At 36.5% G+C, this 25239-nt stretch overlaps 1 protein-coding gene across 1 annotated transcript in view; it reads right to left on the minus strand.

The window, feature by feature from the left end:
- The window catches only part of Man2a1 (mannosidase alpha class 2A member 1), a 161451-nt gene that overhangs the window by 5698 nt on the left and 130514 nt on the right, over positions 1 to 25239 (minus strand). Inside the window, exons 17-20 of the mRNA XM_076856934.2 lie at positions 19556 to 19689; positions 16759 to 16900; positions 13893 to 14026; positions 6680 to 6874 (exon numbers count right to left, since the gene is read on the minus strand). Of these exons, the coding sequence (XP_076713049.1) occupies positions 6680 to 6874; positions 13893 to 14026; positions 16759 to 16900; positions 19556 to 19689 (605 nt within the window). The remainder of the gene's footprint in view (positions 1 to 6679; positions 6875 to 13892; positions 14027 to 16758; positions 16901 to 19555; positions 19690 to 25239) is intronic.

The following is a 25239-nucleotide window of genomic DNA, read 5'->3' on the forward strand; positions in this document are numbered from 1 at the left end:
ACCTGTGTTTGTAGAACAGGTTAGGTCACAGTTGAGACTGAATCACTGAAGGCAGGCTGTGGTGTTCAAAAATCACAGAGAAAATCCATCCCAAAACTCCTTTCTGGGGATCAAACCAACACCCAGCTCACAGGGCCTGCAAGGCTCTTCTTGTAATGTGGTAGAATATAGCGGAAAATGACTGGGTTTGTAGAATGAAGCCATCAGATAAAGCTGGGCTTAGAGAAAGTGGGATCAGAGCAAGATTTAGTTTTACCATGAACCAAGCCATGTGACTCTGGTTCATAGTGAAATGTTTCAACCCCCAAAAGTACTGGGCATGGAACCCAAGGCCTCCATGCCAAGCAGGTACTTTACCATTAGCTACATTCCCAGTTCTTTTTGATTTTTTACTTGAGGAAGGGTCTCACATTAAGTTGCTCAGACTGGCCTTGAACTTGCAATCTTCCTGCCTCAGCCTCCCAAGGAACTGAGATTATATGGTGCACCTAGCTTGTTGTCATGCAAGAGGCAGCATAAGGCTATAAACAGGAACCTGGAGTCAGTTTTTTGAGGGTGCCTTGCAGCTACCTTGCCCTGCTGTGTGACCTGGAATGTTATTTGCCATCTCTTGGTCAGTTAGTTTGGTCTTCTGTAAAATGGGATAAAAATATCACCTACCTTCTTTGTGGTATGGGAACTTTAAGCAAGGTTCATGTAAAGAACCTAGCATGATGCCTGGTATATAGACAATTAAAAAAAAAAAACCTGAGGTATCATTAATTAAATATATCAGGAATAAGTTAAAGTGACATTCAAGATTTACTTTGGCAATAAATGTCAACTTTCTCCATTTTTTTTTAAAAAAGGTGCCAACATGTATTTTTTGGGGGGGGGTAGGGAGTTCAGGAGATTGAACTCAGGGACATTCCACCACTGAGCCACATCCACAGCCCTATTTTATATTTTATTAGAGACAGGATCTCACTGAGTTGCTTAGAGCCTCACTAAATTTCTGAGGCTGGCTTCCGCTTCCCAAGCCACTGGGATTACTAGTGTGTGCCACTGCACCCAGCAAGCACCAACATTTTGATTTCATTGTTAATCATGACTGCTCATGCCCGAATGATCACAGCTGGAAACTTAAACTTGTCCAGCACTCACAGGGCTCACCATGTGTACACTTGTTCAAAACACCTCAGACATTTCCTTTAAGCCTGACAACATTTCCGAGCTGGGTACTATTATCATCCCTGTGCTACCAATAAGGAAACTGAACTCAGAGTTAAGTGACTTGCTCTAAGTCACAGGTTAGCAAGAAGATGAGTCATGTTCAAAATTCAGGTGGTCTGACACCAAAGTCTGTGCTTTTAACAGCTTTCTTTTCCTGCTTTGCTCTAGTTCTGGATTGGTGCCCATAGCTACCTAGTCAGGAAGGGAAACATAGGGATTCTGTTTGATGTAATGTCATAAAACACATAAACTAAAGGAGATAACCCTTCTGGTTTAAGACTGGAAAGAGGGAATATATTTGGTCAATGGTCCCAGTAGAGCTAAAAACATGACTTATCAAAACATAAATCAATTCAGAAAGCAAGGTTTGGAAGTTATAATTTCTTATATATCTGCCACCTACCCACCTATCCACTCATCTCATTTCAAACAGGATTAAAGGTCATTCTGAAAATTATAACTGCTCATGAAGTCTCTCCTAAGGAAGGAAAGATAAAAATGAATATTCCTCTACTGAAGCAGATAAGAACTTAAGATGTGAAAATTGTGCTATTTATCTTTCACTCCAAAAGAAACTTGATTTGCCTATCAATTACACATTGGTCACAAATCAGTTAACTTTTGGAAACTGTAATACACATTAGAAATAGTGTAAACCTACTGTGTTTTTGGGGGGATGAGAATAGTCTTAACTCTGACCAGATATTCTAAGAGTAATGTGATCCATACCTTTGCACAAGATTTCCAAGGTGCACATAGATCAAGAAATAGCTAACCCCCAGGGGGAAATTTTCCCCAACACACTCAGATTCTTTGAAAATGCCTAACAACTCATCTGTAGTGCATTTTGGCAGCTAGACAGGTTAGAAAACTGCAAACTTTGTTGTAAATTCTGAGACAGGAAATAACCAGTAGAAATTCATTTTTCAGGGTACTCATTAAAATGTCTAATGATAGCTATTTTGTTTTGATCAACAAGATAAAATGACAGAAATAAAAGGAAGGTGAGTGGTTGTTCTTAGGTACGTACAACAAAGAAAAATTTCCCCCCACAATTTTCACCTTTCCAGAAGCTAGGGAGATCAATAGAGCACCAATCAATTCTTATAAAGAAACACAAAACAAAGTAAAAACCTTAAAATGCCTTTTATGAGAAAAGACAGGTGGTATAAACAAGTGCAAAGAGAAAATATTTGAAAAGCAATGGTGATGTTGAAATGACTGGTCCATGCCAACCATCAGTTAACTATAAATCAAAATCAATCTCAGAGAAAATAAAGAGTTAAAAGTATTATGTAGATATAAATTAAACAAAAACATCTGAACATAAAAGCAATCTGAAAAACCAACAACAAACAAAAAGCTGAACTAAATTTCACTTTTGAAAACATCAAGGTAGAATGGCACCATGAAACCTAGCTGAATGCTTAATCAGGTTCCTCTCTGTCCTTCTGTTCCAGCCTGAACCTGCATGCAGTTCCATCCGTCAGAACCACGACTCATGTCTCTGTTCTCCCATAGGATTTTCCCAGCATCATCTCTGCCAGGATTCCCTTTCTCCTCAAATAAACTGCCCTTTCCCGGTGACATGGCTTGCCTATTTAGGGTACTTGAGTGGTGCTCCTGTTCCCAGTTTTCAAACCTTCATAGAAGCCTCTTTGTAATATCTGAAGCTCTTGATAGTGGAGGGAAAGGAAGTGATCAAGAGAAGGATGACAGGCAGAAGGAGGAGGAGGCCAGCAGGGAAACTCCCAGACAGTGGCTGGAATGGGCTAAGCCACCACAGCACACTGTGTACGGGCAGAGCTTCAGAGAGGTCTCTTCCCTTTGTTCATCTGAGTAAAAAAATATCATAATTTTCTAAAAATGGATATAAAGTACAAATCCCAAAGATACCTATATAAAAACAAATTCATCTACTAATATAGATAATTTTGGAACAACCAGACCTTTAGAAATAAATTTGGTTTCTTCAAAAAATCACACATTGCCCTTTGAGACCACATTCAGCACTCGAATTCAGAAGTCCTGCTGGATGATTTTACTTTAATAATTTAATCTCTAGCCCTTATTCCCCAATTTAGGAAATGAAGATAACTTACCAATTTCTAGAATTTTTTTTTAAAGGAGAGTTTTTTTTTTTTTTTAAACTTACTAATTATTAGGTTAGCAATTTCTAGAATTTTTTTAAAGCAGAGTTTTTTTTAAAAAAACTTACTAATTATTAGGCTCTCTTCTTCAGGCTACAGAATTAGGATCTCAGAGTTAGGATGTAAAAGTCTCCATTTTAAAAAATCTCCCTGGTGAGATGTGCACCTAGTGAATCTAAGGCTGGTGCAGAACCACCTCAGTGGGTTATCGCACCTCCAGCCTGCACCCGACCTTTCTCACTGTTCTTTAAACCATAACACCTTTATCCCTGGGGAGGAGCAAGGAAGACCAAGTAAGGTTTAGACACTTTAGGTTTAGAACCTTCAGACAGTAGCCTGGGGATGGGCAATCGGTGTCCTGATTGAGCTGCTGATGGAGGTCAGGCAGGAAGAGACCTCCCACTGCTTGTATCATGCCAAGGCAGTCCCCAGACACACTGGTCACGAAAATGTTGCAGTGGTTAGAAAAAGGCCAACATAGACATGGGCCAATGAGACTTCTGGTCTTGTTTGGAACCCAGTCTATGTCAAAATTACTTCAGGGGAAATAATCACCAAATGACTACCTAATATTGTACCCTGAAAGTTGCCAGGAACACAATTTGGGTCTAGCTTCTAGATCTGTGATTGAGTCATTTTTGCCTTTCTTTTAGTATAATCACAGGATTAGAGTGGATACCTTTTAAATAACAGCTTTATTTAAACCAATACTCACAATAGCTTCATTCAATGGTTATTTTTCTTTTATCAAAGGTTACAAGACAGAGAAACTCTTTAAAGCAGTGGTCCTGAATGGCCCAATGATTCTCTAGGATTACCAGTGGGTTTTTAAGTAACTGTTTCAAATATGTGCTGAGTCAAAGGCTAATCTAGGAATTGGCACTGATCGATATGATAATATGCAACGTCGCTGAATATTTAGTTCTGATTATGTGCCAGCATGGTAGTGACTGATGGGCATTGACATTTCAGTCTTTATTCTGCCTGGTGAAATCTGTTATTAAACTGCTCTCTGTTTGCTCTGCTAAAACCTCAATTTGCACCCAAATTGGCATATACTTGCATTCAACTTGGCTCTAAGAAGATAACAACATTTATTTACAGTGTTTATTTTCAAAGGGCTCTTGCAGCATCATTTAACCTGTTTCTCACAATAGGCGTAACACAGACATTTCTGATATGGCCCTGTTTTATAAAGGTTAAGGTCAACAGCCACTCTTCGGTCCATGGGTGGTTCACTTGTCCACCTGTGCAAAGATGAGAAGAGTAATGCGAAGCAAGGTGGCAGCAGTGACTATAGAGGACAGGAATGTTCGAGGGTGTCAACCAATTTGGTAGGCAATGGGATTTTCAGTCTGGAAGGTGATTAGACTATGAAGTTAGCCAATAGCAGGAAAAATGTAAACAAGTTGCCATTAAAAAGAAATGACCAGGAAAACAAATGCTAGTTTGGATTACTGAGGGTAAAATAATACCCAACTTTCACTGATTCTAGTCAGCTCAAGCTGTGCCCAGAAAAAAATCACATTTGAAACAATTACAGGGGAGGAGTCATCTATAAGTGACGCTAAGGGACAGTGGTGCTATTATCCCCAGAAGCTCTTGGGAGATGAAGCTCTATTTATGTCTTCTACCATGGGTGCCTGGAGGTGGTAATCTGAGGCCCAGAGTCTCTGGTGCTCTCTACTTTGTTTGTTTATTCCAGTTTGGCTCATAAATTAATAACATGTTACATCAGGGAGTTATCTATCCTTCAGTTTTCTTTCCATGAGCCATCCTAGTCTCCATGGGCCAAAAAGTAGACCTACAAGAGACCATAGGAAAATCCTAGAGAGAACATCCACATTAATTAATTCATTCAACAATTACTGAGCTCTATTACTATGTATAGGCTCTATTCTGGGCAGAAGGATATAGAGATGGATAAAAAAAAAAACAAAAAACAAAACAAAAAAAACCCTCTCACAGAACTTACATTCTGACCACAATTGCACCTCAGGGCTTTCACACTTGCTCTGAACTCTGCCTGGAGCACTCCAGCCCAGAAATCTCCATAAGTCTCTTATTTCGTGACCTCTTTCATATTTCTGTTGCATTATTACCTTCTCTGTGGGTTGCTCACTAACCACCCCAATCTTGTTTCACCTTTTCTGAATCTCAATTCCCTCCTCATTCTCCCTGTGTAACACTTGAAATCATTTAACATATTATATGCTTCTCTTAGTTTTTTCTTCTCCCACTAAGAGCTAAGATCAAAAGACAAGGTCTTTTGTCTCTTATTCATAACTGCATCCCTAATGCCTATGGCAGTAACTAGCAGGTAATAAGCATAATATACACCTTCCAAGTTTACTTACATGGCAAAAAAAAAAAAGGCATTTCAACATAGATATATAGAGGGTCACTCTAGCATTCACTGAACACATTATTACAAAACACACATGTTTTCTTGTATAGAAAAGCATACTTCCTTATTTTGGACACAAAGTTTGGAAATCCCTAAATGCCCAAAGTGTAGCCATTTGTTCTTACTTTATTTAAGTTTCCTTTAGTTCACCCTTCTTAAACATCTCTCTCCTCTTAGATTGAGCATCCTCTTCTTTTAATACTGAAGCCATTTCCCACAGAATCTTCTACCACTTACTATATCCAGCTAACTGCATGTCTATTCACAATATAAAAACAGCTCTAACACAAGAGGGATGTCAAATGTCTAATCCTTATTCTTTCTGAATGTAATAGTTTTGATGTTAAAAATGGACATATATGTAAGTCATATATGTAACTCAAAGTTTAACAATTAAATTTCATACCTAATGAAACCTTCCCATGTTCTTTCTCTAATATTTATCCTAAATAGTTGGTTTCCTAGTACAAAGGTTGGAGTTGCAATGCTTTTCAAGAAAAAGATATGAAAAAACAAAGCCTGTGTTACAAAAATAATTAAGCACTATATTTTCTATTTTTCTAAGTCCTAAAAAACACTGGCTAATAAGGATAAAGGGTAGGAAAAATCACTGGAGTTGACCTGCCTGGTTCTCCCACCGAATTATGTGACCAGCTTCCTCATTGGTAGAAAGAAGTTGATATCTGTGATTTGCTTGGCATACAGATCTTTTCTGAGTCAAATAAATTAGTATTGGGATATGCTCTAAACTACAGATCAATCATTGAATGAAAGGGATAATGATTTTGGCTAAAGGAAAAACACTTGCTATTGTTTCTCAAACCACAGTGAAGTTAACAGTACTTTTCCCTCCACCTTAACCTAAGTAAACAAAAGAAGTAACTTTTTATAGTATATTTTGGGGATATACCTTTGCCTGTATTGTCCGCAGATTAACCAGATGAATGTCACAAGGCAAAGATGACACTAAGGGACTGAATTCACTCAGCAGTTCGGAGGAGAGCTTTACTTTTGCTGTCATTAGAAAGACTGGATGGTTCAGAAAAGAAGAAGTTATGTGGCTGAGGAGGGAAGGAAAACTGACTGGACTCTTCTTTTCTTCTTCCTATCAAGATAAAACAAAAATACTTAATAATTAAATTTGCAGTTCCCATTATATTAATTAACAAAGTTTAAATGTAAAAATATGTTAATATTTTGATTTTATTATATTTTATAAATATTATTAGAGCATCCACACAATGGATTATAAAGTTCATTGCAAGCAACATAACAAATAGTGTCCACTTAACTCATGTTTAAAAAGTTTCCTCCATTCATTTAATATTAAAAATAACAAAAACTTTTTCCATGAACATTTTTGGATAAGGTTCAACTTTTTATGAAAACTCCCAACCTACCACAAAATTCTGTGTAAGAATTGTGATGTTCCTATACCTTGCACATCCCTTCTCTCAGGATTCACCCATTCTAGTTCATGGTTTCATTTATACATTTAAAAGACCAGAAGGCATGTATGAATCTAAAGCTATGTTGCATGAATTGTACCAAATTATAGGAGCTAACTGTTACTCAATGACAGGATTTAAAAAAATACAGAGCTTTCAACTCTGGATTTTAAATACAGGTAACAGAAGCAGCATATCTAGATCATCTGTTTCTTTAAATTTGGTAAAGCATTCATAGTTGCTTCACTATATTTTATCTGAAAAATATGAATTGTTATATATGTTACTGAATGATTATTCCACATGATAAAAAATACATTAGTCTTTGCTATGATATATGCTTATTAGGCAACATTTCTGTATGTTCAAACATCAAATAAATCCACCAGCGTTAGAGGTATGATAGATGACATACAAAATTAATTAAATCAATGCTTAGTAGAACCTTAACCGACAATGCCTAAGGAGTAAAAACAGATGTAGGAAGAACTGAGAAGAGAAAATAATTTATGTAGAAAGGCCCTTTGATCATCAACTACATTTGAATCGAATTTAATTTTTAAAAAATGACTACTTTCACTGATACCTTCTGACTTTGCATCCTTTTTGTAATATAGGACTCAAAAGGCTTGGGCACTTAACTGTGTGAAAAGACAGAATTTATAAAGATATGGAGCTTAAAATTCAGAATGTCAGATTAGCATTGGGCAGAAGGGTGCTAGCAGAAAGTGAGTAGCATTGTGCCAGGAACTGACGGTAGATGTCATTACAATTCAGACCATGGAGAGAGAAAAAAACTTAAAGGCAGCAAAGGGACATTGCAAAATTAAGATACTGACAAAAATATTAGGTCTGAAAATTATGTGAAAATGTATCCATTCCACATTCTTTCTTAAAGAAAGATTAAGTAAAGCATATAAAATAATATTCTCCAACAATACTGCCATTTAATGCAGCTTGTAGAATAACATGAATAGAAAAGGAACATTTCAACAAGACACTTAAATGTGCTGCCAGATCAAAAGGCTTCATAATCTAGGTCAGGATTGCTGACAAAATCACTTTCTGAGTAATAAAAGATAAAAGATTCAAAAAGAAAGGAAAACACCCGCCTTATCAGATTCAAGAGGCCTTAAGTTCATTCCAGGTCATTCAGAAAAACCTCTCTGGCTTTGTTCTCTATTCCTGGAGGAATTGTTGGACACTTCATTGAGTAGATGAGATACTTCTTGGCAGAGTGTTTATACCTTAGAAGCAATCATAAGCATATATACTAATCCTCCAAACCATATCGCCTGACTCTTGGTATTTCCGAGAATTAACCACATGACAGAATAACTTGGGGAGACTTTACAAAACATAGATTCTTGGGTCCTAACCGAAATCTATGGAATCATAATCTCTAGGGGTGAGGGCTTGGGAATACAAAGCTTAAAAGCCTGGGCAGGCAAAGTTCATGGAGCCAGCCAAACACTGCTCTCTGAATCTGTACTGGAGCTGCCAGCCCAGACGATCTCCCAATCTTCTAGAGGAAATAGAACTCTTTTGGAATAAAAATTATTAGCCTTGCCCTTTAGTAGTTTTGGGTTAAAGGAACAAGGTTCAGACTCAAAGGTGTTTTGACAAAAGTATTATAAAAGGAAACAAGGATATGAATGCATATACTTTGGGAATTAAAGAACTGTGTAGTTGATTACCCTTAAAAAGATAAGAAATGTTTGAAAGTTGTTGTGGTTCATATCAGAAATTACAATGAACAAATGAGACAGCTGGAGTCTGGCTGGGCCAGTGGGGCAAAGTCTCATCCAGGGGAGGGTTCCACCATTCCCATGCTTTCTTATATTCATAGCAATAATGAGCTCAATAAGATATCTAAGTGTCCAACTACCAATATCTGATTAACTTTCTAGAAAGTTCCCCCTAAAAGCTCAAGTGTTATCAAATGTAGCAGTTTACAGAGTTGAAATAATTAGATTATGAGAGCTATAACCTAATCACTGGATTAATCCACAAAGTGGATTAATGGACTAACTGGGTGGTAACTAGGCCGATGGGGAGTATGGCTGAAGGAAGTGGTCTTTAGGGGCATGTCTTGGGGACTATATATTTTGTCCCTGGATCCTCCTGTTCTCTCTGCTTCCTGGCTGCCACTCAGGTGAGCAACATTGCTCCACCACACCCTTCCACATGATTTCTGCCTCATCTGGAGTCCACAGCAATGGAGTCAGTCAACCATCGACTGAACTGCTGAACACATGAGCCCAAATAAATTTTTCCTCCTCTAAGTTGTTCTTGTCAGGTATTTTGGTTACAGTGACAAAAACCTGATTAAAACAAAAGGTAACCTCCTAACTCTTAGAATAAATCCAGAAAACATGTTTGCTATAGAAAATGTACATGTTTGTTTTAAGCTATAAACGGATCCCCAGATTTGTAGTGACTGGTATTGCTACTATAAACATTATTTGGTTTTGTTTGGAAGGTGTTGGTCCATGTAAATCTGGCATTCTGTCTGTAGCTTGCATTAAAATCTTTCACTACATTTTGATCCAAACCACTCAAAGTCTATTCCTCACTGGGTTGCAACCTTATTTCAGAAGTCAGAACTTCTTACCAGGCTTTTGGCAGCTTTTATCAAGCTCACATAAAAAGCTAAACAGACTTGTAAAATTATGGAAGTTTTTTTTTAGTCATCTGTTTACTGTTTGCCCTAGTACATGGTGAAAGCTTATTAAATGTCTGTTAAGGTAAATCTATTAATTTAACAAATGCATGCAGTAGAAATACATGAGAATACTGTGGAAGGGAAGGGTGGGACAAAAAGAAGATAAAGAGGGAGAGAGAAAATAAATGAACATATATTGACTATAATATTTAAAGACAAACATTGCCATCATGTTCCTAAGCCCTATAACCATTTGAGTTTCTAATATGATTTCTCCCAATTTTCTCTCCTTACATGTGTAGAACTGGCATCTAGAGGTGAAAGGATGTAATTCTAACACCTGAACACTTCTAGAGCTCCTAAATCCTCAACACCTCCCTTACTATACCAACCATCAGCAGGAAAGAGGTAGGGAGTAAGAATCAAAGACATAAATCCTAAAGTGGACAATGTCAGAGACCCTTCCCACTTCCCATTTCTGTTGACTCTTGTTGATTATTAGCATGGATGATGGTCAGCCTTATGCAGCCAGTCCTCCACTGGGCAAATGCACATCTCAGTGATCATCACTCCAAGTCTTTGTTCTCACTGCCTCTTTGCAGAACATTCTGAGAACAAGACTCATTTGTGTTTAGGCAGCCCAGGATTACTTTCTTGAAGCTCTGGCAAGCTCAAGGCCTCCCATTAAAGCCCCTACCTATATGGGTGTGATAAGGACTTGAGAGGCTGAGGCAGGAGCGTTGCAAGACAGAGGCCAGCTTGAGCAACTTAGTGAGACCCTGTCTTAAATAAATACATAGGACTGGGGATGTAGCTCAATGGCAGAGTGATGCTGAGTTCAATCCCAGCACCAAAATAACAACAACACCATCATCATCAACCGCCACCACCAAAATCCCTACCTTTCTAGGGAGTATGTTCCCCATTTGTTTTCCACCATCAATATTTTAGATATTAATTGTGAGAGTTGAAATTAAAAATACTTTTTAGAAAATTGAAGTTACACGATATATAAAATTTCTTAATGGTCTTTTAAATCAATTTTCTAGTAACTAAAATGTATTTTCTCCTCTCTAGTTCATTTTTTACTTAAAAGAAGCCATTGATTTAAGCCCCAGAATACATAGATGAGTAAAAGAAAAATTTAACCAACACAGGATTATACAAATGTTGGAGCAAATTTAAATCAACTACTATCCAAGGAGTTTTGAATGGGAATCAACAAATTATTTTAGTTGTAAGTGAAGCTTTATAGATCTGACATGAACATTTTTACTGCCATAGTTAACAGAAGTTTTGTAGATTAATGTCAATATATAGAGAAAAATGTAAAAGCCAGAAACATTTTCAGGGGGAGAAAAAGACAGTAGCTGCCAAAACTCAGACAATGAGTTTTCTATGCAGTTTTAGCTCTTAAAACTAAGCTATCTAAAAAATAAAATAAAATAAAATAAAAAATAAATAAAACTAAGCTATCTTCTCAGAAATTGATTTAAGCCACAAGTCTCAAGAACTGGTGTAAACCTTGCCATCTAAAATGGATATTATTTTTTTCTAAAAGATTCTAAATACTATAATAGTGGCTGGAAAATTAGTTATTTCCATTTTACTTAATCAATTAGTATTTTATAGAATGTTTATCACAGCTAAGGTGACCATGAAAATGAAGTGGACAAGTCTCTGGAATCTAGTTAGAGATAAAGCAGGTGCTTTCTCTGATAGGAACAATCCTAGAAGAAAAAGTCATAGTCCCTATTCTCAACAGTTTATGGTCCAAAAGAGGAGAAAAGACAATGATCAAATAATCATACACACACATGAAGGTGAAATGCACAGTTTGGAGGGAGCATAAGAGAAGAAGTAAGATATGGTCAAGAGGCAGTTGACTAAGTGAGCTCTGATCTGAACTATTACTAAGAGCCCTGGGTAGAGAGGATGAAAGGACATACTATGGGAGAAGAGGGTGGGAAGAACTTGGAACTGAAAGAAAACCAGTGCGTCTAAAGCAGAAAGAATGAGAAGCATGCAAGATGCCTAGGGAATGGCCAGGGCCCGCATCATGAGTAGCCAGGATACGAATTTTCGCTTTTATACAGACAACAATAAAAAGACATCAGAAGGACTAAGCAGGGGGTAACAAAGCTGGATTTGGTTTAGAAGAAAATCAAACACAAAAAACTACTCTGTCTACTGGGTTAATGACAGCTCTATTAGAAAGAAGAAAGCAGGGTAGATATACCTAGGCCAGATCCAAGAAATACTTTGTGTCAGTTTAGATCACGGTGGTGAAAGTACAAAAGTTTACACACTGAAATACTCAGGGCATGAGACACTGTCCTGATGAGGGAGAAATGACCTTTGTGACTCATTCCTAGGTGTCTGGCTCAGCACTAGTGGATGGTGTGTTTGTCATTGAGAGAGGTGGGTAGCAAGATCATGAGAGTGATGTTGGATATGCCAAGCTAAGGTGAGATCAAGCTAGGATAAGGTGATTTGTGGATTCTATCTTTGTAGAGGTAGCAACTAAAACCCGTAGAGTAGAAGAGATTGTCAAAGAATGATGTATAAATTGAGAAAAGGAGAAGGCTAGGGCCAAGCCTGGGGGGCTCCAGTATTTAATGACTGAGTAAAGAATTATCAGAGAGATTAAAAACTTCCAGAGAAGTAGGAGAAAAGCCAAGTAAACACGACACTGTGGAAACCTTGGCCAGACAGCATTTTAAGACGTGTTAAAGGTCAGTGTCAAATGCTGCTGAAAGGTGGACTTAGTTACACTGGCAAAAGTGCTGTGTACGATGGAGGCTAGAGCCAGACTGAAGTGCACTGTGAGAAGGGAATCATAAAATGATCTCAACGCATAACTCTGGCTCACTTGGGTAGGAAACAGCAGCACAGGGGAAATGAGAGTGTGAGCTGGAGTGAGGGCTATTTTCTATTATTTTTATCAGAAGAACAAAGATTGTTTGAAAGACAACAGAAAGAATCTCTGAGGTAAGTGCTGGCCTCTGAGGGGCAGGGGAGAGGGAAGGAAAGAAGAAGGACAGTAAAAGGATCCTGAGGAGGGTGAGGGGAAAAGTGCCAAGAATAACTGGAAAGGCTGCCTATGCAAAGGCTGGGAGGAGACTTGGTATCTAGAACAGGGAACTTTGTGTAGTGACTGATTTCCCTATAAAGTGGAAGGCGATGACACTGGCTGAAAAGATTGGAAAAGTATAAAAAAGAGAATGGAGTAAGAGGAAAAGGGTCATGTCCAGGGCCACCTGAGGGTGTGTACAGTAGTTTATGGAGAGCTCTGAGGCTCACTCTTGCTGTTGCCTGAGTAACTATTATACGGTCTCTAAGGTCCAGTACCACTTTTGCCAGACTTTTGTATGAAAGATAAAGAAGTGAATGGAAAATACATTTTCCATTGTTGAATCAAATACTAAAATAAGACCACTAAGGTTTCAAATAAATTTTATCACACAAACTTAATCTCCTAAGTATGTGACTAAACTCTAGTCTTTAATTCTTATCCAGGTCAATTTATTTTTATTTTTTTGGATACTGGAGACTGAACCCAGAGGTGTTCTACCACTGAGCCACATCAACCAATCCTTTTTTCAAAATTTAAGAGAGTGTCTTGCTAAGTTGTCCAGGCTGGCCTTGAACCTGAGATCCTCCTATCTCAGCCTCCTGAGTTGCTGTGATTATGGGCATGGACCATTATGGCTGGCTTAGCTCAAATTTTAAACTCTTATTTCTTTCAAATAATTTAAGCCAAATTGCTTACTTGATATTGTTTTTTTTAATCATTATAATAAGCAAAAAGAAAAAATAAAATTACCTAAATACAAATCTTACACAATGCTTATAACTAAAGATTTTCTGTGAATGTGGGCTAAATCTGTTACAGAGACATCTCAACACTGCAAATTGTAAAATGAATTTAAAAAATAGAAAGTCGTTATTTAAAATTTTGGGTGACAAAGAACAACCAACATCATTACATTCTAGTTATTTTTTCCTACCATATCTACACCACTTCTTTCTTCTAATAGTATTCGAAATAAATTAGCTGTAATCTTGTTATCAGTGACACCTTGCCCAAGGCCACGATTATCATCTTGCATCAATCTTCGATCCATGATGACTTCAATATCACCTAATAAACAAAGAAACTGACCAGGATTATTTAATACAGATATTTGTTAAAGATCATTTAAGTAGAAGGCATGATGCCTTGTTTTAAATTTCTGGGCCAGTTCAGGAGGTGAATCTTGATAGCCCACATGTCATGGACTTTCTCTTGGTAACAGTTCAAAGCAGCTACAATAAATTCATAAAACAAGAGAGCATTTCTCTTTCTCTTCATTAATGCTTAGCAATACCTGATAAGAAATTTTAAAATAGGATAAGACAGATCAAAACTTAGATGAAACATTTTTCAAAAAAAAATTAATTAACCTAAAAAATTGACTTTTAGTGCCAGCACTTGGAAAAAAAATGTTTATGAGGTTTCTTATGAAATGTACTACAAACATGTAGTAATAAGATACATACCCATGCATAGGATCTAACAAAGATTCAAAGTAAAATTTAGGTAGCTTGATATGTGGTGATTCTCTGAAGAAATCCTAGAGTTTGAAGACATCCAACCATGTGCTCCCTTCTCTGATACTGTGTTTGCAGGATCACCATTGTCCTGCCAGTGCTCTGGCTTTAAAGGGGTCATATCTGATTCCTTTATTTGCCATGTGATAATTCCATATTTCCTCTAGTTTAAGTTATAAACTAATGATTAGGTTATGAAATTACAAAGTGAAAAAATTAAAATTAGAATCATAGGTATAAATTCAAGATTACACTCAAACAGGACTTTAAAAGCTAAAGTTACACTTAAAAAATACATGTATATTTTTTCATATCTATTACTACAATAAATGATCATTTGGCTTTAAAGGGAAATAGCTAACCTAGAAAATTTTTAATAACTAACAACTTTTTTAGTTTCTTTCTTGGTAACAGTTCAAAGCAGCTACAATAAATTCATAAGACAAGAGAGCATTTCTCTTTCTCTTCATTAATGTTTAGCAACCTGATAAGAAATTTTAAAATAGGATTAGACAGATCAAAACTTAAATGAAACATTTTTCAAAAAAAATTAATTAATCTAAAAAATAGATTTTTAGTGCCAGCACTTGGAAAAAAAATAGTTTAGATGTCCAATACAAAAATTACAGTAGAATTATCACTGTTACTCTCTCCATGTTTTAGGAGACCTTTATCTAGGACTTACTCCCAGGAGTTAACTGTTCTCATGTGTATCTAGAGCCTATCTCTTCACACCTAAGACAGCAAATCAATTTCCTGGCAATTTCTAATTCTTCTCCTGCTTTCAAATCTTGGATCATACAACATGTGACACTTTTCTGGACTGTACTCAAATTGTTTTAATTCAAATACTGGAGCTATTTGACTGTTTCTAACAGAAGCAGAAGAGCTTGATTTTTCAGCCTGTCTTCACTGGGAAGTAAGAGAATACTCTTAGTTTGTCACTGTCTGAGTCTAATGTCTAGTCCCCTATTTAGACCACATCTTTGAAAATTTAAGGCAGGGTTTAAAAATGGGTGGCTCAAGAGTTACATGACACAAAGATGTTTTGTCTACACATTTTACTTAAATTATGTTAACATTTATAGGTTCCATGACTTCAAGTAAAATCCCAGACTTGTAAATTCTTTTACAAAGACTGAAATATTTAGCAACCAAAGGGCCTTTATCCTTGTGGCAAACATCAAAGTGTACTAAGTAGTGGATGCCCCATTGTAAATGGAGAAAACACTCTCCAGTGTTTCTGTGCCCCCATCATTCCCCATTGGTCATTGTGACATGAAGTCATTATTTTTGTAATTGAAGTTATGTCTTCACAGCATAACTTCATGTGACTTTATCTAATGAGTGTCACAAGAAAAATGAGAAGTAGTAATTTATTTGTTTGTGGAAGCCCAGAATGCATGTAGATGCCTATGTAAAAGTTGGGTTTGTGTCAAAAGACACATCAGATGTCTTTACTTAATTTATTACCTGTATGGCTCCTTCAGATATTTATTATTTGCAATTCTTGGTAGGTTAAAAAAAGAGCAATTGATGATATATACAATAACTAATTTAAAATTGTGCATTATAAGAGATCAAAGTCTTTTTTTTTTAATATTTATTTTTTAGTATTTGGCGGACACAACATCTTTGTCTGTATGTGATGCTGAGGATCGAACCTGGGCCGCACGCATGCCAGGCGAGCGCACTACCTCTTGAGCCACATCCCCAGACCAGATCAAAGTCTTTCTATAGAAAGTTTTATAAAAACTAATCAGTTTCTACTGCCTATTTCATCTTTCTTTTCATTGCTTTCTCTTCTTTGGAATCCTTGAAGTTGTACTTCTTCATGCCCGTAACTCCATCATCTCATCTACTCATCTTCTTTTGGAAGTTGTGGAGTAGAAAGACCAGGACCCAGAAAAAATCCTACCTTTGAACTAAACTTCACATCTTTGCAAACTTAGGTAAGTTTTCTAAACCTGTAGAGTCTGAGTTTTCACATCTAGTAAATCAGGGTGGTGACAGGGATCTCATCTATACAAAGAACAGGCTATCAGAAGAAGTAAGTTATATTTAAAAAAAAATGGTGACATGTAGGCCCCTGTTCTTTACCTGATGATTGAGAAAATTCAACACTTTATTCTCTTCTTACAATACCTAAAACTAATAGGCTGGTTTTTGAAAGAAAACAGGCTGGTTTTAATGGAACAGGATAATTTATACATTTGTACACAGAAAAATTGTACAATTAGAACTGAAACCTTTCAGAGCAAAAAATAATTCAGCAACACATACCACTTTTCAAACTGGAAACACCAGAAGACTGAGCAGAGAGCAGTGTCAACCGATTCTTAGCATCCTGGATATATGCCATTGTAGTCATTGGGTAGACATTTGCTTGCAGAGGCAATTTGCTCAATGTCATTCTAGGTTGAATCTATAAAACCAAACAATTCTCTTTTAAAAATTGTGATATTTACATATATACTTTTACAAATTATTATTAAATATTGAGCTTTCTTCTAAAAAGACTTGAGTTTCCTTTTCTTGTTTAAGCTAAGAAATAATCTAAAAATTAAAATATTTCTTAAAACATAATGAAGACAAATCATAAGGATCTTAGAAAACAATTTTTAAGTGGGAAAGGTAGAACTTGTCCTGATTTTAAAAATAGGCATTTCTATTTAAATTCAGAATAAAAATGGCTAAAAAAAATCTTCTAGCTATTCCATATTTGCATAAAACAAATTATAAAGGTATTAAGTATTCATTTCTCATCTAAATCTAACATACTGCTTTTGTAATGAATGTTAAGCATAATAGCTCTCTATCCCTTTCAAGACATATCTCCCATTATTCTTGAATCTCTTTTAATAAATACCACAGATCTCCCCACCAAATCCTCTAACATATTAGATTATAATCAAATGCATATTTATATTTGAAAGCCATTCAACATTTACTCTTCTTGTTTAGCTTCAATGTAGACAGTTCTACATTTTGGTTTCTCACAGACTAGTATTTGAATGCATGAAATAGAAATTTATCTTTTGAGAGAGACTGTCAGAACCTAAAGCAGTCTGGGTAACAGTAACTAATTCTAACTTCAAAACCCTGTTACCAGTGAGTCATACACTACTTAAAACTGTCATCTCCTCCTTTTAACTTAAGAAAGTTTGACATGAAACTCCAGAAAATGAGAGGTACAAAGTTAGCCTAACAGTTAACATGCACTGAGTGCCCATTAATGGAAGGATGGTCCTTAGTACTTCATAGGTCTGATCTTCAATATTTCTACAACCCTAGGAATGTGAGTGTATTCCTCAACTTACTGATTATATTGGGGTGAATAGTGTCCCCTCAATGTTCATGTCTACCTATAAACTGTGAATGTGATTTTATTTTTAAATAGAACCTTTGCAGAAATAGATGAGCCTATACTAAAGAAGGGTGGATCTTAACCGAATGCCTGGTATCTTATAAACAGGAAAATGTGGACAGAGAGAGAGAGAGAGGCACAGGGAGAACACCAGTTGTGAACAGGTGAGGAGACTAGAGGGATGTATCCACAAACCCAGGAATGCCAGAGACTGTTGATAAGCACTTGAAAACAGGGAGAGGCAAATAAAGCTTTTTCCCTAGATCTTTTCAAGGGAATATATTCTGCCCACACCTTAACTTCAGATGTCTGGCCTCCAGAATTTCCGAAGAACAAAGCTCTATTGTTTTAAGCCACCCAGTTATTGGTAATCTGTATGGAAACTCTAGGAAATTAATATACTGATAAAGAAGTGACTGAATTGTTACAAAAAGGAAAGCTACCTTGAAAGAATTCTCTTATTTCTTCTTTCCAATCCTGATCTTCCCATCCCAATTAACATGTACCCTTAAACTTATAAAAAGAAATGTTCAAAACTGCTCCTCCCATCTGGTACCTGCAGGTCTTAATTTCTAGTTTTATCCAGATACTATATTTCTAAAGCTAAAAGATAATTTATTTTTAAGAAATACTTCAATTGTAGACAAATATAATATTTTTCTTTTTACTCACAAGTTTAATCCCTGAAAAGAAAATTCCCATTTTTGGCTACTCATTTTTACTAAGTTTTCTCATTCATGTATACACCTACACATATAAATAATTGCTTCTGTGAGATTTTAAGAAAAGACTCTTTTTGTGTACAAAGAAAATGAATCACTATAAAGTCAGGGTTTCGTCTGAAAACTAAATAGCTATAGTAGAATTAATATGTTTATTGGAATGTATGTTGTAATTTCTGTGCTTTGGAAAGGTTTAAATTTAACTTTTGGAAGAAATCTTAGAAAAGAATATTATCACAACCCTCTCCATTTATCCCAGTTGAAAATCAAAGCAAAAAGCATATGTTGTGAAATTATTTCTATTTATAGTTGGAAATTTCTCAAATGCTAATGTTTCAAAAACATGTTCACATTTTAAATATTAGTATTTCAAAGATATGGTGTCACACTCATATATTCATATAGAGGTTAAGGTAACAATCAAAAATTCTATTAAATTCTGTTAAAGAGAACTGACAATCTGAAAAAAAAATACAAATTTTCTTACTACTATTTAAAACTATTTCATGAAAAGTTTTATTAATTATGTCCCTGCCCACATTTATAAACAGATATATATATTTGTCTATGTATAAATGTAAACACACATTGATAAAGAGAGGGAATTTAAAAATACACAAGGAAAATGAAATATGAACAAACTAATTTCTGAGGAGGGTAGAAAAGCCATCAATTCTTAATTATAATTCCTTTCTAGCAAATAAATTCATATATATCTTAGCATCAAGGTATCTAAATGCATAATGGTCACCAATATCCCTTTAAAAAAATAAATACTTGCAAACAGATGTTCTAGAAAAAAACTGGTCTCTCAAATATTTGTTCTAATTTTGGAAATCTGACTGAATATAGAACTTAAAATTGTTAAAATTCAGTTTTATTTTAGAAGTAAATATATATAGGCATATTTTTCAAAGGATCCAAAATTAATAGCCCATTATGATATACAAACATTATATATTAATAGAACTAAGATTTTTAAGAAAATTACCTGATAGCCATTTAGGTCAGTATAAAATCTGTTTTGGCTGTTTATTTCAGAAGAAATTCTCATTGCAATCTCACGGTTATATACATTTCGGATGTTCACAATATTAGAAATTTCCACAGAGCGCCCTTCTATTCCTATTTTTAAAAGAAGAAAAAAGGTACACATTAAAAAAAAAAAGACAATTATTGCCCAGCTTTTCTTGAATATAGTGTAGAGAAAGCCTTCCAAAGTTACATACTGTTAGGGTTTGAATATAAGGTATCCCCCGTCAAAGCTTTTGTGTTAATGAAGTAATGTTCAGAGGTAAAAAGATTAAATTATGAGAGCTATGAATTAACTGGTGGATTAATCCACCTAATGGATTAATAATCTGAATAGACTGGGTGGTAACTGTAGGCAGGTGGGTTGTGGCTGGAGGAAGTAGGTCACTGGGGGTACACCTCTGGGGTTTATATTTCCTTGTCACTTAGCTGGTGCAAAGGTGTGAGCTCTGCTCGCTCGCACTCTCTTTCTCTCTCAACCTCTCTCTTGCCCTCCCTCTTTCTTGTTCTCGCCCTCTTGAGCTCACTCTGCTTCCTTGCGTGACTCTTCTGCCATGTTTCACCTCACCTTGGACCCAGAGCAATGGAGCTGGTCAACAATGCCTGAACCTCTGAAACCGTGAGCCAAAACAAACTTTTCCTCCTCTAAGTTTCTCTTATCAGGTACTTTGGTTATAGTGATGAAAAGCTGACTAACACACATACAACTATCTGTTTTCTATTTCATATCTTTATGTACTAAATGGTGTCACTATTTATTTTTTCTCTTCTTACTGTTAGATTATAGATAGCATTTATTCAGGGGTACATGTAATTCAACAAAAGGATAAGGAAGTTGTAATAATATAAATGCAGATGACTTATAACATATCACTGATACTCTAAGGAGTTCTGAGGGGAAGGGGGACACTAAATGAGAAAAGGTTGACCCCACTCCAGGCCAATCCACCTCTCACCTGTACCCCTATTTCCATGAGACACACTGTAGCTCATTTCTCCACCTTCCTCTACTTACACATGAGAAATATGACTCAGTGAAATTTACACTCTGGTTTGGTTTAAGAGACAGTGTATTTATTATTGCCTACAATCTACTTCTAGGAAAAGAGACAGCAGATCCAATGAGATGATTTATGAAACCAATATTAACATATTAGTATTTGTAGACTACAAGCAGCAAGAGCTCCCTAAAAGTCAAATCAATTTTAATTGAGTTTGGTATCTCTTAGGATCCAATGTTATGGGGTGATCCATTCTACCTTTTGCCACAAAAAGCAGAGGACAGCTTGAAAAAGTCCCAAATAAATCAAACTTAACGTGTTTGCTAGTATCATTCTACACAAACTATGTCATGAGGTCCTCAGTGAAGCCTCAGGTCAATTTCAGTGATAGAGGAGTTGTAAGGAAATCCAACATGCTCAACACAGATGGTGAATACATCACAAGATCTTCTGAAGAGCAGTTAGGAAAGGGGTTGTAAGGAGAGAGACTGCCCTATCTTACTTCATAAAACTGACTTTTTGAAGTTCTAAGAATCCTGGAAACTTACCCATAGCTTTACTTCTCCCTACTACTCCTCACATACTGTTACTCTGTGCTGATAAGCAGCAAATTTTTTAAACAAAGAAAGCTGTAAAAAGAAAAACAGGGAGAAGAAGAACAGCATAAGGAAGACTTCTTAAGAGCTAAGAATTCCCATAGCTTAAAGAAAGGGACAGCAAACAATTAAGGAAAGTGAGCTTGACTCTGTAGAATCTATGGAAACAAATGTAAATCCAGCTAATCCAAATACTACAGGTGTCTGTGGAAAAATACACTGGAAATTATAAAATATAAATAATAATATATGGTGGTAAGTAGCCTCTATTTATTGAATCTGCAGAATGCTCACAGAATTGCTGTTCCAACTTAGCTACTTCACTGGACCTAGCTTAGGTTTCCTATTACACATTCATAAAACTACTAGGAGCTAGGCACAGTGGTGCACATCTGTAATGACAGCAAATGGGAAGGCTGAGGCCCTAAGCAAATTAGCAAGCCCCTGTCTCAAAACAAAATATAAAAATAAAAAAAGTTGAGGATAAAACTCAGGGGGAAAGTGCTTCCTGGGTTAAATCCCCAGTACCCCAAACAAAACTATTTTGAATGGAAAAAAGGGGATGCTCCCCCACTTTAATGGCCATAGCATGAACCACTAATCTGCAAGTTAAATATATACATATATTTTCTTCTGAGAGTTATTAAAGGAACCTGTAAAGATAGATGATCCAAACATCTCCACCATTACTGGAAAGTTAAAAAAAATCACATAATACAATAGAATTTTCTTTGAACTAGGAAATGTTGCTCTAAATACAAACTTTGCTTTTATTATGTTCACGTTAACTAGAACAATTTTAAAAGTTTAAATAAAATGTATATGGAATTTTAATAGATAAGTGTTTACAAGGAGTCGGGTTGTAGCTCACATGGCAGAGATCATGCTTAGGCTGCACAAGGCCTTGGCACCAGAAATGATAGCACTCATGTATCACTAAAGACCATAGAAGATGACAAGAAGTTAACTTTAATCTAGCGGAAGCATTTATACGTTTTTAGCATTGTGTTTTCTTCTCTCTAGAGAGAATATTCTCTCAGGGGTCAACAGAATACATGAAATGAAGGAAGGCTTAACAAGGGAGAACATCGTTAATTTAAATTCACGTAATTCCAGAAAACATTTACAAAGAACATGCTTCAAGGAAAAATTAATAATTTCACATTACCTCTGGCAGTAACAAATTATTTCCATTGAGAAAGTCATCTTTCTCAAGCTCAATATTACACTCAGATCCTGCTATGGCAACAAATTCTTTAAGCTGTTTAAAAGGAGCTTTATGTCCATTCACAACTTGACAAGACATTAAATTCTGAGCCAGGACAGAATTTTAAAATAAGATCAAACTTAATATGCCTATTATGAACAAAACAAAACCTAAAACAGCAGTAAAAGCAAGAAGGTATCCCTGAGTTCTCAAAGAGAATTGACTATATTTTAAAAAACAGTATGTGTTAGAGAGACTTCCAATTTTTGCCTTTCTGTGTTCACATTCCCCTAAGGCGTGCCTTTGCTAAAGAAGCCTGAGGGATGAAGGGAGAACTTCTCTGGGAGCAGGGATACACACCATGGGACCCAGTGGTCACTGGATCTCTGCAGCATGTGACAGCAAAAGTGCTGAGTTATGGTTTAGATACAAGGTTTCCGCTCAAAACTCTAATGTTCATGTAGGAATGTTCAGAAGTGAAATTATTAGATTATGGGAGCTGTAACCTAATTGGTGAATTAATTGATTTGATGGATTAATAATTTGAAAAACTACTGTACTGGGTGAAAACTTCAGGCAGGGGTGGACATGGCTGAAGGAGGTACATCACAGAGGAGTGCCCTTGGAAACTGTATCTTGTCCCCATCCCCCCCCCCACCCCCCACGCTCTCTGTTGCCTGCCTGCCACAGTGGAGCAGCTTTCCTCTGCCACACTCTTCCACCATGATGCCCTACCTCAACTCCAGCCCAAAGCAATGGAGTCAGTTCAAAGCAATAGAGTCAGCCCAGCATAGACTGAGCCCTATGAAACTGTGAGCCAAAATGAACTTCTCATTCTCTACGTTGCTGGTCGTGTATTTTGATAATGGTGACAAAAAGCTGACTAACAGATGTTGCTTTTACCAAAATAGTTCACTCTGGGCCTGGGTACCCAGGACTGCCTACACCCTTCTGGATTTTCTGCAAGCCTTAGAAAGGAATTGACTCCTACTTTATAAGATTAGTCCACTGAGGGGAGAGAAGAATGAAGCCATTACATTGATTTATACATGAGAAGTAAGTGCCCTTCTTGCTGTTAATACCTGCCCTTCTGAAGAAGAGAGAATGAAGGTAGTTTATTCTTGCTAATATAGACAACGAAGGGCCAGAGACAGTCCACAATTGAAAAGTTGCAAAAAAAAAAAAAAAAAAAGGTCAAGAAAGTACCATTCCACCAAATTCTTCTATATATGCTGTAGATTCTAGTCTCAACTCTGGAACTGGGTCTATTGTTTTTACTTCCTAGAGCCTGTTAAATTCTCATACACAGAGACTTTCCTACACACCATCTTTACATTCTAGGTCTTAACATTCTGGCCACATGATAAGTGCTAAATCACCATTAAACACAAATAGCTAAGATGCAAGAGAGCCTGTCCTTCCTCACATAGAAATTTGCTGACACGGAAGGAAAGCAAACTGCTGTGAGTAAAGTTTAAGTAGCTGGGAAGATGAAGGAATAGGATTTTCATTGTGAGCAAATGCATGCAGATTAGAACACAAGCTCCTCAAACACAGGGATCATGTCTTATTTAGCTCCCAGGACACAGAAGGTATACAATAAGTGTCTGCGGAGCGAAGGGTGGAAGCTAAGATGCAATGAGAGTAGCTCTCCGTTGCTGATGCTTACTATGTACCATATGCTAACCAGACGCTGTATATACTTAATACTGGTCCTAAGCCTAGGAGGAAATCACTTGCCCAAGCTCATGAGGCCGGCAGCAATAGCACCTAAATGTTTCAGGCATTATGCCTCACTGGCAGAATGACTGGAGAAAGCTAAATTTACTCTGAGACCAAGTACTGGGAAAGGCTTGCAGCAACTCTTGAGTAGAAAGATGTCCAAATTAATGAGAGAGAAAGACAGAAAGGGTGTTGAACTGGAATCTTATATACTATATCAGCTGTTTAATTGAGTAAAATATAATTAAGGTGTTACAAGGCTTGCCCAAATGTCTCTGAAAGAGCCCCAAACTCTTATCAAAAATTAAGAACACATGCTCTATTACACAGCAGTTCCTCCTCACTGTTTCTAGCTGAGGTGAGCACAGTTGTGCACACAGGAAGCAAGTTACCAGCATACTTGCTGTGTACTAGTGCTAAGAGGAAAAACTGGGAAAATATTCTAGATATCTATCAAGAAGGAAATGAAAAAATAAGATCAGGTATAACCATGCTATGGAATGCTGTGTAGCAAATGAAAACAATGAGGTAGGTGTCTGTTCTGGCAGAGAAAGAGATCTGATGAAAAAGTTAAATGTAGTACTTGTGTAGTATAATCAACTTTATGCTGAAAACAGACACAAACACAATGCTATACATTTCTACAGGGGTAGGGGCGTTTGTTACAACCTCACCTGAGGAAAGGATAGGGACAGGCACAGATTCTAAAAGGGGTTATAAAATATGACTTTTGTCAAAAAGGGTATGCCTATATGGTATTTGTATTTAAAAACAATTATCAACATTCTGAAAGGAAAAACATTTTCTTAAGAGGTCAGAAGGAAATGAAACCAAGTAGGTGAGAAGACTGGGTCATGTCACAACTTCAGGAGGAAAAAGATGCTGGTCTCTTTAGAGCCTTTTCCCCACAGGATGGATCAGTAAAGCAGGGACAGAAAAGAAAGAGCATTATCACCTTCTTGACAGTTGCTTAGCACCAACCTCAGAACCCCAAACAAGCACTCCTTGATTCAGAGAAAAAATTGGAGGGTATCCCCAACACCTCCCATGTGGGGAGGAAACAGGGAAGGTATAAAGACTTTAAGAAATGCAGATGGAAAGCCTGGGGTCTCATCTG

The sequence above is a fragment of the Callospermophilus lateralis genome, chromosome 5 (assembly GCF_048772815.1).
Source record: "Callospermophilus lateralis isolate mCalLat2 chromosome 5, mCalLat2.hap1, whole genome shotgun sequence".
In the NCBI taxonomy this organism is placed as follows: Eukaryota; Metazoa; Chordata; class Mammalia; order Rodentia; family Sciuridae; genus Callospermophilus; species Callospermophilus lateralis.